Genomic DNA, 13,139 nt, shown 5'->3' with positions numbered 1-13,139 from the left:
GAAGGGGGGTCATGCAGCCTCCCGCCCGTACAAATTCCTTTTTTTTTTTTTAAACAAGGCCATGTCCCGGAGGATGGGTCCCGGGCCCGAAATTGGCCCTGGGAGGGGGAGCCACATGGCCCCCTTCCCTTTTTTTTAAGTAAAAAAATTGGGTCAGGCCCTGGGGGATGGGGTCCCCATGACCCAAAAAATACTAAAAGAAGGAGGTCACATTGCCCCCTTCTGAAAATACAAAAAGAAAACAAAAGCAGGCATCTCAGCGGAGGCCCCACCCCCTCACTGCACCACTCCTACACAGTGGAATTCCTCAGCGCTGGTCGGAGGCTCAGACCCCTTTTGCACCACTCTGCAAATGCGACTTCTATGTTGTACTCATAAATTAGCAATTAAAAAACCTTAGAAATTCACTGAAATAACCATAGGTTTCAGGGACGTTATAGTTAGAGATTAGCATTTAAAAAACCTTGGAAATTCACTGGAAAAAAACACAGGTTTCAGGGACGTTACAGTTAGTTGGACATTTCACTCGTATAAATCCAGAGAAATTCGGTCTTTATAGTTAGAAGAGCTAACTATAACTCGCACCCCCGCAATGCACTGCTGATGACGTCACATATTACATCATTCATGACATGGTCAGTGACATCACTGATGACATCACTGATGACATCTCAAATTACATCACTGATGACATCACTGATAAGATCATCCATTTAATATCTGATGCACCTCCGCACACCCTAATATAATGTTTCATACACCTACTCAAATATACAGACTGACATTTTCGAAACCATAGACACACCAATACCAGTTAGTACATACTCACTCACTGATTCATAGGTCTACACACAAATCCACTCACCCATACAATCACTCATACATGCAGTCACTTTTCAATACGGGCACTGATGCATGCACTCATACACCTATACAGTTACTCACACACTGCCACTTACCCATAGAGTTACTCACACACCTAGTCAGTCACTCAAAGAATCAATCGCACTGCCATTTACTCATTATACAGTTATACACACACCACCTCACTTATTCATACAGATACTAACAAATACTTACTCTCTTATACAATCACTGACACAACCACACATTCATCCATACAGCCACTCTCACAATCACTCACTCTCAACATATAGGCACTTATATACTCCAACACTCACATATACTGCCTTTAACAAGTGTAGTTACTCATCCATGAACCATTGAGACATCCATTCACTCACTAACACAGTCATACACATGCTCACCCACCCATACAGCCCCTCACAGATGTACTCACGAACCCATAGACCCAGTGAATCACCCACTCACAAATCCATGCAGGGAGTCACACACACCCCACCCACCCACACAGACACTCAGGATCCATACATATACTCAGACAACCAATCATTAACCCATATAGACACTCATGTAGCTGCTCGCCAACTTATGCAGCCACTTACACACCAAATCGCAGACTGATATAGACATTCACACAGATAAGTCACTCGCCCATGCATAAACTAAGACTGGTTTAATCACTCACTTATACAGTCAGGCACGCACCCAAAAAGTCATCCATACAGGCACTCATACATCCACTCTTTTTGTTCAATACCCCTTGGCGTATATATAGATAACAATCTTAAACTTTTCAGAAACACTCAGTCAATGGATAATGTCATCATTGATGTCACTGACCATGTCATGAGTGATGTAATATGTGATGTCATCAGCAGTGCGTTGCAGGGGCTCGAGTTATAGTTAGCTTTACTAGCTATAATGGCTGAATTTCTCTGGTTTTATATGAGTGAAATGTCCAACTAACTTTAACTTCCCTGAAACCTGCTGTGGTTTTTTCAGTAAAACTATATATATATATATATATATTACCTACTGGCGGTCGCCAGTAGGTAGTTATAGTTAGAACCCTGTTTCCATAGGAAAACCGCAACATTCTATTTGGAATAACTTTGGCGCCGGTCGACGAATCCTCGCGAAATTTTCAAAACTAATGGGGCGCTACGCTCCGCTCCTACCCTGAAAGTCTCGGGGGGATTCGTCACGCGGGGGCTGAGAAAAAAGGGGGGTCCCAAAACGCATTTTCCCCATGCATTTTTCCATAGGAACTTTAGACACAGCTACAGCCCGAACGGCTGAACAGAGTTACTTGAAATTTGGCAGAGAGGTAGTCTACAGGTCAAGGATGTGCCTTTTGTAGGTTTGGTGTAAATCTGTTCAGTATTTCCTGAGAAAATAGCATTTAAATCAATATATATATCTGTAAGCGCGCTCCGAGCGCGCACCGTAAGCTTACCGTACGCGTACGGTGCCGTGCGCGAGCGCGATTCTGATTGGCTGTTAGATCTTAGTAAACATTCGAATCGGTCGAAACCAGGAAGTGTCGGCCGCCATTTTCTCCTTCGCACTCTGAGGGGGGGGAGGAAAAACAAAGTTGGATAACATGAAAAGGGGCAGACTAGACAGCTCCTGACCCCCTAGCCTTGGTCAGGGTGTCCCAGAAGGACCCCCAAGGCCAAAAATTAAACGTACTGCGTGAAGTGGGCGCGCACGGCACGAACGGCGTAAAGTAACTTAGCATTTAAAAAACCGTACAAATTCACTGAAAAAACCATAGGTTTCACACACGTTATAGTTAGGAATTAGCATTTAAAAAACCTTGCAAATTCACTGAAAAAACCATAGGTTTCACACAAGTTATAGTTAGCTGTACATTTCACTCGTAAAAAACCAATGAAATTCCACGTTATAGTTAGTGCAGGCAACTATAACTCACGCGACCGCAATCCTCTGCTGATGACATATGTGTCTTTATGAAAAAAAATATTTGTAATATATGTATAGCTAAAATTTAATGGAAGAAGACATGGGCAAATAAGTGTCTAAATACAGTATTAGCATCAGCAGAGGATTGCGGTCGCGTGAGTTATAGTTGCCTGCACTAACTATAACGTGGAATTTCATTGGTTTTTTACGAGTGAAATGTACAGCTAACTATAACTTGTGTGAAACCTCTGGTTTTTTCAGTGAATATATATATACATATATATATATGTATATACATATATATAGATATAAATATTATATATATATATGTATGTATATATATATATCTATATATATATATCCGACAAGACGGAAGTTCTCATCCTCGGCTCCACCCCCTCAGCTCGGGACGACTCCTGGTGGCCGACCGCACTGAGGGCAGCACCAACACCCAGCGACCACGCATGCAACCTAGGGTTCATCCTCGACTCAACACTCACCATGACCAAGCAAGTCAACGCTGTCTCACCCTCCTGCTTCAACACCCTTCGCATGCTCCGCAAGATCTACAGGTGGATCCCCACCGAAACAAGAAGAACGGTCACCCAGGCCCTCGTCAGCAGCAGGCTAGACTACGGAAACACCCTCTACGCAGGAACATCTGCCAAACTCCTGAGACAACTACAACGCATACAGAATGCCTCTGCACGCTTGATCCTCGACATCCCTCGCTGCAGCCACATCACACCACACCTGAGAGACCTGCACTGGCTTCCCGTCAACAAGAGAATCACCTTCAAGCTCCTCACCCATGCACACAAAGCACTCCACAACACCGGACCGGCATACCTCAACAGACGACTCACCTTCTACACCCCGAACCGCCAGCTCCGCTCCGCCGATCTCGCCCTCGCCACCATCCCCCACATCTGAAGAACGACCACAGGCAGCAGATCATTCTCCCACCTCGCCGCCAAGACCTGGAACACCTCCCCATCCTTTTACGACAGACCCAGGAGCTACTAACCTTCAGGAGGCTACTCAAGACCTGGCTATTCAAGCAGTAGCAGCCCCCCTCCCCCCCAGAGCCTTGAGACCCTCACGGTTGAGTAGTGCACTTTACAAATGTTCTGTTAATCATATATATATATATATATATATATATATATATATATATATATATATATATATATATATATATATTATCTACTGGCGGTCGCCAGTAGATAGTTATAGTTAGGACCGTGTTTCCATAGGAAATCTCAAAATTCTATTTTGAATAACTTTGGCGCCGGTTGACGAATCTTCGCGAAATTTTCAAAACTAATGGGGCGCTCCGCTCAGCTCCTACCCTGAAAGTCTCGGGGTGATACATCAAGCGGGGGCCGAGAAAAAAGGGGAGTCCCAAAACGCGTTTTCCCCATGCATTTTTCCATAGGACCTTTAGTCGAAGGTACAGCCCGAACGGATGAACAGAATTACTTGAAATTTGGCAGAGAGGTAGCCCTCAGGTGAGGGAAGTGCCTTTTGCAGGTCTGGTGTAAATCTGTTCAGTATTTCCTGAGAAAATAGCATTTAAAAGCATATAAATATCTATACGCGCGCACCGTGCGCGCACGGTGCTGTGAGCGAGCGAAATTCTGATTGGTTGTTAGATGTCAGTCAACATTCGAATCGGTCGAAATCTGGAAGTGTCGGCCGCCATTTTGTCTCTCACACTGAAAAGGAAAGGGGGAAAAAAGGTGGAAAACGTGAAAAGGGGGCAGGGAAGAGAGTTCCTGACCCCCTAGCCTTTGTCAGGGGGTCACAGAAGGACCCCCCAGGGGGAAAAAGACTTTTCTTTTTTTTTTAACAAATCGCGGGGTGCGCGCACGGTGCGCGCACGGTAAAAAAAATAGATATATATTAAGAAATACATAACTTAGCATTTAAAAAACCGTACAAATTCACTTAAAAAACCATAGGTTTCACACACGTTATAGTTAGGAATTAGCATTTAAAAAACCTTGCAAATTCACTTAAAAAACCATAGGTTTCACACAGGTTATAGTTAGGTGGATATTTCTCTCGTAAAAAACCAATGAAATTCCCCCGTTATAGTTAGTTCAGATAACTATAACTCGTGCGACTGCCACTCTTTCACAAGGATGATGTCATCAGTGATGTCATCAGTGATGCCACTGACCATGTCTTAAGTGATGTAATATGTGACGTCATCAGCAGTGGATTGCGGGCGCGTGAGTTATAGTTATCTGAACCAACTATAACGGGGGAATTTCATTGGTTTTTTACGAGAGAAATATCCACCTAACTATAACCTGTGTAAAACCTATGGTTTTTTAAGGGAATTTGCAAGGTTTTTTAAATGCGAATTCCTAACTATAACGTGTGTGAAACCTATGGTTTTTTAAGTGAATATATATATATATATATATATATATATATATATATATATATATATATATATATATATATATATATATATATATATATATATATAATATCTTTACAAAGAGAAGAGTGAAAGGCATTACTCTGTTTTCGTTTGCTCCAAAGGGGTGGAACATGCCATATCCTCTGAGAGCTGAGGCAATCCAACCGGGGTTATCCCCGCCCAACCTCACCAACTGGGAGGTTTATGTCACTTTCACACAGTAAGTGCATCTCCAATTAAAACAAATGCAAGCCTATTTTATTTAAATCTCAGTCCCAAATCATACACACAACCACTTCAACATACAATGTACTTAACTAATGCAATGCCCTTTGCAGATCATGAAATTTTGCTAAAACTCACAGAATCCAACTTTGAGAAAAAATGAAGGGTGTACATTATAAAAATCTAAGGCTTTTTCAAAGTAGGTGTTTGCATTCATTTCAACTTTAAATATGAATACCTTTCAACATATCATTATATTAATAAGGCCCCCATTTTTAACAAATGACAGCAAGCATGTTTTGTCCAACTTAATCAGACCTTAAGTTTCCCAAATGTTTGTTCCTTTTAAGAGCAAGTTTTTGACAATATAATTTTTGGCTCAGAGATGATCATAGTATCAAGCACTGTACACTGTAAAAAGATTATGACTTTGAATATTGACAGGTTAGACCATTCAGTCTATGTTTTGGCACCTTCATGTTTAAAAGAAATAACTTCTTCAACATAACCAGTGGCGAGCAGTTGAACCCCAAATTTCTTGTTATTTTTATATCATCTCCGCAACAATTAAGGTACCCACCACCTGTGCATGGTCTCCCCAAATCAGAACTAAAATTACATTGCTTTCTCCCAGAAAGGTCTTTATTCACGTTTTATGATTTGCATTTTAACTGCCCCTCACCGTAGTTGGATCCAATGTTATGCACTCTGCCATCCTTTGCCTGGCATCTTCATGTGCATAGAAGAAACAAGGATACATCCTGGCTATATGTTGCACAGAGTTTCATACATCTCTCTTGAAGGCCAAGGGGTCGATAGCGATGCTGTTCGGTAAGGCTCCGTATTGGATTCCGGTCTGCAGAATTCGATTCGGAACCCGACTTTCCAACCAATTCGGAAAGGTATCCGAATGACTGATTACGATGTTCGGAAAGCGTTCGGACTTTCTGAGTCGTTCCGACTCAGTTCCGGATGGCATTTGGAGGAACTGAGTCATTTGGAGCCGACTCGTTCAGGTCTATGGACCGCATTTCCGACCGAGCGATTACGATGTCAGATTCGGACAGCTTTTCCGAATCAGTTGTTTCGACTCAGATCGGCTGTCAGAATCTGACTTTGGGGTCCATAGCAGGCCCCCCTACACTTTGCAGCTTCCGAATGGGGCCCGTCAGAGTACCCAAGGGACCCTATTTCCAACCATGCACAGTGTGGCAGACACAAAGGGGTGCCGGCCACAGGGTGCACGATTTTCTCCAGCCACCCCTTTCATCAATGGGATCCTGTGTGTTTTGTTGAAACACAGGCTCTGATTGAAGTCAATGGGAGTCTGACCGAATCGTATCTGGAAGCATCGTAATCGGTCGGTCGGACTCCCCGGATCCGATTCGGTCGCAAACCATTCCGAGACTTATTCAGTTGGAATGCTTTCCAACCGGCATCTTAATCGATCCCTAAGGCATGAGGCTGTCGCCATGCATCTGTAATGAAATGTGGAGGCCTAATGAGATGGCAAGCCGTGACACATGATAAAGTGTAACATTTGGTTCCTCAAGTGAAAAACTAGGGCATTGTGCTCTCACACCAGCAGAGAATGTCAATGGAGTGTCAGTTGAGCCAGCATAAAACGCCCACACTACATTACTGTTGTCGTAGGGTCACACACAATGTCTTTAATTTAAAGTTCTACCATTGGATCAGCTTTGTTGAATCATGGTAACACTTATTCTTATTAGGGAAAAGTGACTGGAGGAGGACGTTGAGGATGTGGGGAGAAAGTAAGAGAATGTCTCTTTGTTTTGTGGAAGGGGGGTAAGGGGAGGGAAGCTTTTCCAACATTTGGCAAATGTATCTCTGTTTGAAAATTTGCAATAAAAACAATTTAAAAAATAAGCAAGAATTGTTATTGAGACTATTTTGGAATTATTCCAAAAATCAGTTTATGGAGACAAATATAACAACCCGGTTTACACAATTTAGCACGTGTTTGTGGATTGGCCTGTATAGGTTTCTGAAATGAGAATGTTTTATGTCATTGGTAAGGGCATCAGCAACGTCACTGATGATCTAATTTGTAATATATGTGATGCTGTGGGAAGTGCTTTGGAAGCAGAGTTAATGTTCCATGTGTTCTTCGTCATTAACTTAAGGTTAGCCCCTAAAAAACACTGTTCAGATAGTATGTGGTTTATTTCAGTGTATCGTGTCAAGCATGCACTATCACTGACGGCAAATAGTTGCATTATCCCCTCATAAACAAAAAAACCTTCAAGATGTATATGTACTTAGATGCTTCTGGGCATAAGTGTAGTGCAATATAAAGTACGACAGACGTGGTGTACATCTTGGTTCCAAAATACGAAGGAGTTAAGTGGGGTGTCTGAGAGCCGAGATTGTCAATTACTTTCCAGTAAAGAGCTCAATGTATTGATGTGAGTTCCACCGAACGGTGGGCGGTTGGGAGGGCTTAATAGCTTTTAAAACCAAAAATATATTTGTACAGAATGGAGTTGTAGATAGCTGAACTGGAGTAAGTTGTAAAGAATCAGGTCAGGTCCCGGTGGTTAAAGTAGAAAGATAATAGCAGCTCGAGTGGCTTCGAGGTGATTATTGATCATTGGTAATTGCGCGACTATGACAATAATCGTTGTCCAACTTCCAGTGCTACCTTATTGGCCGTGTTGTTTAATTTTTCCCAGGCTTGCCCCATCACACTCTGCCCATCCTCCCCTGTAGGTCACAACATGCCTCACCCACCCACTGCAGGACAATGTATTTTCACCCGCAGCGTGAAATAGTGTCACGCCCGAACTAAGTATGAAAGCAGCAACAGAAACATATTGTGCTAAAAACAGAAGTCATGACGTGCTCGCGTCAGGCAGCTGATAATGTGTCTCTGCTCTGATCACACCACAACGGAAACCAATATGCGCTCTGCCCACGACTGCTGCAGAGGAAACCCCGGCTCATGCGCGGTCTTAATATAAAAAACTACCCCTCCCCCCCCCCCCACCCCCCTCCCACATCCCGCACCTCTTACAAATGTCCTTCGTATGACGGTAAGTGTGACTTAGACGAACGTGAAGCGTTATTTAGTTGTGTGCTGCTACACTTTTCTGTATACTCTCATTTTGTGTTATTAAAGGCAAGCATACATAATGCACGCAGCATGCATGCAAAGCCATTTAAAAAACAAGTCGGTATCTCAGGGGTCGGGTCAGGTAAATCTAGGTGAATATGCGCTATGTGAGGGGCGTGTCCGTTTCTTCTTATGCACACCGAGTAGCATGGCTAGTTTGCCGTGGGCCCTGATGGGAGGTAGATAAAACCCTCCACAGCTCATTGGCTGAGTAGTAAAAGACAGCTATTATTGGATTGGGGTCAGTGGGCCCCTCAGCTCCAGTCCCACGGCACATGCTGTGCCAACGATAGCGCCGCCCCTGACTTACCTCACCTCACTGCGAATATCCCCGCCCCTTCCGTGAACCCCTTTCATCTGTGTGAAAGACGTGCGCAAGTAAACTTCCTTACGGGCTCCGTAGGAAAGAAAGCTACATTAGTTTACGCCTTGTTCTCACAGATATTTGTCTTTTTTTAAAATTATATTAATAAAATGAATATTAAAATATTGGAATATTGCATGGAGCCCTTAAAATCCATCACCTGCATGGCACTAGAGCAGGGAGTATTCTCAAAAGGTGGGGCACAGTTATGTTTGCCTCAACGTTATGAATGTGTTCAGTACCACTGTGCGCCTTTTTATGGTTTATTAGAAGCCCTGTGCTGACACTGCGCGCCGCTGACCAGAAACCGCACTGTGTATGGTATGACGTGCTCACTGTGAGGAAGCGGGCTCTTTTTTTTGTCTTTACAATCGAGGTTTTAAGTCTCACTTCATTTTTTTCCCCTACAGAGAGCGGGGGACACGATCGGCGGGGACTCTGAAAGGTACGTTTTCATCTCTTTTACAGAATTTATCTAAATAGTATGGATTTTATTTGATGCTCATGGAGCTACAGATCTGTCACATCTTATCGCATTCTAATTATTTAAGTTTAAAGGGACCAGCCTGCGCAGAAAACAAGCAGTCACCAACAAAAGCAGTTCCAGAATCTTCCTTTGTCCAATGATGTGGGGAACCAAAAGCAGCCCTGGCAAAAAATGGTTAAACCATCCCCACTCTCTAGGTCTCCTCGCACTCTTTGTCTTTATTTCCATCCATCCATTCTCTCTCTCTCTCCTCTTCCCTCTCTCCTATCCCTCTCTGATCCATTCCTCTCTAGCTTCCCCTTCCTCCCTTCCTCCCTCTCTCTCTCGAAGCCTCTGCTGCCATAACCTCGAGCGGGGCAACTGATAGAGGCATCAGGAGTGGCTTTCAAAAATGGCCTCCAATCTCTCCAACCCTAGGGGAAATGACCGGTAGAATAAAGGGCCTCCTGCCCTGAATGATGTCTGCTGGCTTTGAGACATATTGTGAAATTCTTCACTGGATAGCTCCTTGAAGACCCTGGGCCACTAGTGCTTAATATGTGAAAAAATAAGTGCCGGTGTCCTTGTCAGGAGGCCGCTGCCAGCGCTGACCACTCCTCCAAGTGTGACAAGTGACATTATTCCATTCTCCACAGATATAGGAATTGCTTGGGAGGCAGGTAAAATTATTCACTTCATCGGTCAAAAAGCGCCGCTATGTGGCAGACTATCATACATGCCGGTATTGGCAAATAAGTGCCGGTGCGGAGCGCCGGAAACAACTGGCTCAAAATAAGCACTGTGTATGCCACAACCCAGCAATTTATCAAACGGTACAACATGACACGCGTTGTTGGTCCACCATCGTCTATTTTCAGAAAATAACTCCTATTGTCTTCATTTTTCAAACACATTAGCCTCACAGAACAACAGCAGAGTGCAGACTCAGAGCTGGAATTTGTCATTTTGTTTCGATTAGTAGCAATTAATTATGACTTCATTCAAGACATCTTGTACTTATTTTCAGATGTCCAGTTCGAAATGTCACGCTTTGTGGTAGTCATCTACGCTTAAAGTGCCTGCAGTGATACCCCTGAAGGTCTACTGCAACTTATTTGTGCTGTTTAAATACCACATGACCAGTTATAAACGGTTCCCAGTGGATTCTCTTGCATACGAAGCTATTTAATACACTAAAATGTTATGGAGAAATGCCCTATTTAATTCCAGTTGGGTGTTGGAGCTGGCAATTGTCATCTGAGGGTATCTATTGGGTTCTGCTGGTATATTTGTTTAACCTCTAGAATTTTCCTTGTCTTTTTTCCTGCTCAGTATATACACGAATGTGCCGTGGTTCAAAATTAAGCCCACCACTACCGTGTCCAGCAGAAGGCAAGTTTAACTGTCACCGGGATTTTTGCCGAGGGCCCCTCTAACGTTCTGTGGAATGCTCATTAGTTGAAGTGGAATACACAATAACAAGTCCATTAATCAGCAACTCGAGATGGTAAATTAAGTATTAAGTCCCCCCAGTATACTACGGCCCCTTAAAAGGGTGCCGCATGTTACATGTTTATTTATTTATGTTAACGTTTTAGGCACCATTGCGTGGAATTTAAAACACTTCTGTAAACTTCGATCGTCAGGCAAGAGTAATCTGGAATAGATTTTCTGGGATAGTTTAACAGTATTATTACTTTACACTTGCACATATTTCTGCTACTGACATTTTGTGCTCAATGTAATCCCTTCTGGTGGGATGTAATTCCAATTTTGTAAATCTGACCCCAAAATCTTGCTGTTTCTTTTTGAAAGTGTTAAATAAACAATAAAAAAATAGAAGCAGGAACTGAGGCGTGGTCCCCACTCAGTGTTCCTTCATCAGCATCCTCAAATAGTCTAACCCTTATCCAAAGGCAATTCTGAACCACTGTTTTCAGGTGTTTCAACAAGCACTGGTGGAGGGTTCTACTATTACTCTGCAAACACAAAGAGGTGATGGATGTAGTGCTGAAACTTTTCAAACACTCACCCCCAGTCACAGATCTGGGTTGAATCCATCATCATTCTTTAGCTCACTTTGCCACCCCAGTTCAGACACAGCTATATGCAAATCAGTCATGACCCTGTGCCTCATGGGAACAGTCCAGCCCGAACTGCCAAGCCATGTCTTCACTGGACCGGAAACAAGCATCCTGGGACCGGTTTCGGGCTAACAGCCCTCATTAGCCAGGCTATCTTAAATCCAGTGGCAAAGAGCGCAAGGGACCCACATCTGGGCATACCCTGCCAACTTAGGGCAAACAAAGCAAACACAAGGAGATGATGGACGGAGTTCTGAAACTTTTCAAACACTTACCCCCAGTCACAGATCTGGGTTGAATCCATCATCATTCTTTAGCTCACTTTGCCACCCAGTTCAGACACAGCTATATGCAAATCAGTCATGACCCTGTGCCTCATGGTAACAGGCCAGCCCGAACTGCCAAGCCATGTCTTCCCCTAAGTTGGCAGGGTATGCCCACATGTGGGTCGCTTGCCCAATTTGGGACTGGATTCAAGCTAGCCTGACTGATGTGGGCTGTTAGCCCGAAACCGGTCCCAGGTTGCTTGTTTCAGGTCCAGGGAAGACATGGCTTGGCAGTTCGGGCAGGACTGTTCCCATGAAGCACAGTGTCAAGAATGATTTGCATATAGCTGTGTCTGAACGGGGTGGCAAAGTGAGCTAAAGAAAGATGATGGATTCAACCCAGATCTGTGACGGGGGGTGAGTGTTTGAAAAGTTTCAGCACTCCGTCCATCATCTCCTTGTGTTTGCTTTGTGTGCCGTAATTTGGCAGGGAATGCCCAGACGTGGGTCCCTTGCTCAATTTGCCACTAGATTCAAGCTACCCTGGTTGATGAGGGCTGTTAGCCCGAAACCAGCCCCAGGATGCTTGTTTCCAGTCCAAGGAAGACATTGCTTAACAGTTCGGGCTGGACTGCTCCCATGACACACAGGGTCAAGCTTGATTTGCATATAGCTGTGTCTGAACTGGGGTGGCAAAGTGAGCTTAAGAATGATGATGGATTCAACCCAGATCTTTGACTGGGGGTGAGTGTTTGAAAAGTTTTAGCACGCCGCCCATCATCTCTATGTGTATGCTTTGTTCACCCTAAGTTGGCAGGGTATGCCCAGATGTGGGTCCCTTGCTCACTTTGCCACTAGATTCAAGCTAGCCTGGCTGATGAGGGCTATTAGCCCGAAACCGGTCCCATGATGCCTGTTTCTAGTCCAGGGAAGACATGGCTTGGCAGTTCGGGCTGGACGGTTCCCATGAGGCACAGGGTGAAGACTGATTTGCATATAGTTGTGTTTGAACTGGGGTGGCAAAGTGAGCTAAAGAATGATGATGGATTCAACCCATATCTGTGACTGGGAGTGAGTGTATAAAAATTTTCAGCGCTCTGCGTATCATCTCCTTGTGTTTGCTTTGTTCGCCCTAAGTTGGCAAGGTATGCCCACATGTGGGTCCCTTGCTCAATTTGGGACTGGATTCAAGCTAGCCTGACTGATGTGGGCTGTTAGCCTGAAACCGGTCCCAGGTTGCTTGTTTCAGGTCCAGGGAAGACATGGCTTGGCAGTTCGGGCAGGACTGTTCCCATGAAGCACAGTGTCAAGAATGATTTGCATATAGCTGTGTCAGAACTGGGGCGGCAAAGTGAGCTAAAGAAAGATGATGGA

The 13,139-nt window shown here is 44.0% G+C and overlaps 1 protein-coding gene across 1 annotated transcript in view; it reads left to right on the top strand.

Moving 5' to 3' along the window:
- LOC146829166 (connector enhancer of kinase suppressor of ras 2-like) overlaps window positions 1–13,139 on the top strand; it is a 1,989,112-nt gene that overhangs the window by 1,403,560 nt on the left and 572,413 nt on the right. The window contains exon 14 of the mRNA XM_085606439.1: window positions 9,360–9,394. Within this exon, the coding sequence (XP_085462565.1) occupies window positions 9,360–9,394 (35 nt within the window). The remainder of the gene's footprint in view (window positions 1–9,359; window positions 9,395–13,139) is intronic.

The sequence above is a fragment of the Triturus cristatus genome, chromosome 5_2 (genome assembly GCF_964204655.1).
Source record: "Triturus cristatus chromosome 5_2, aTriCri1.1, whole genome shotgun sequence".
In the NCBI taxonomy this organism is placed as follows: Eukaryota; Metazoa; Chordata; class Amphibia; order Caudata; family Salamandridae; genus Triturus; species Triturus cristatus.
Note: the sequence above shows the minus strand (reverse complement) of the source record. Positions and strands in the feature narration are given on the sequence as shown.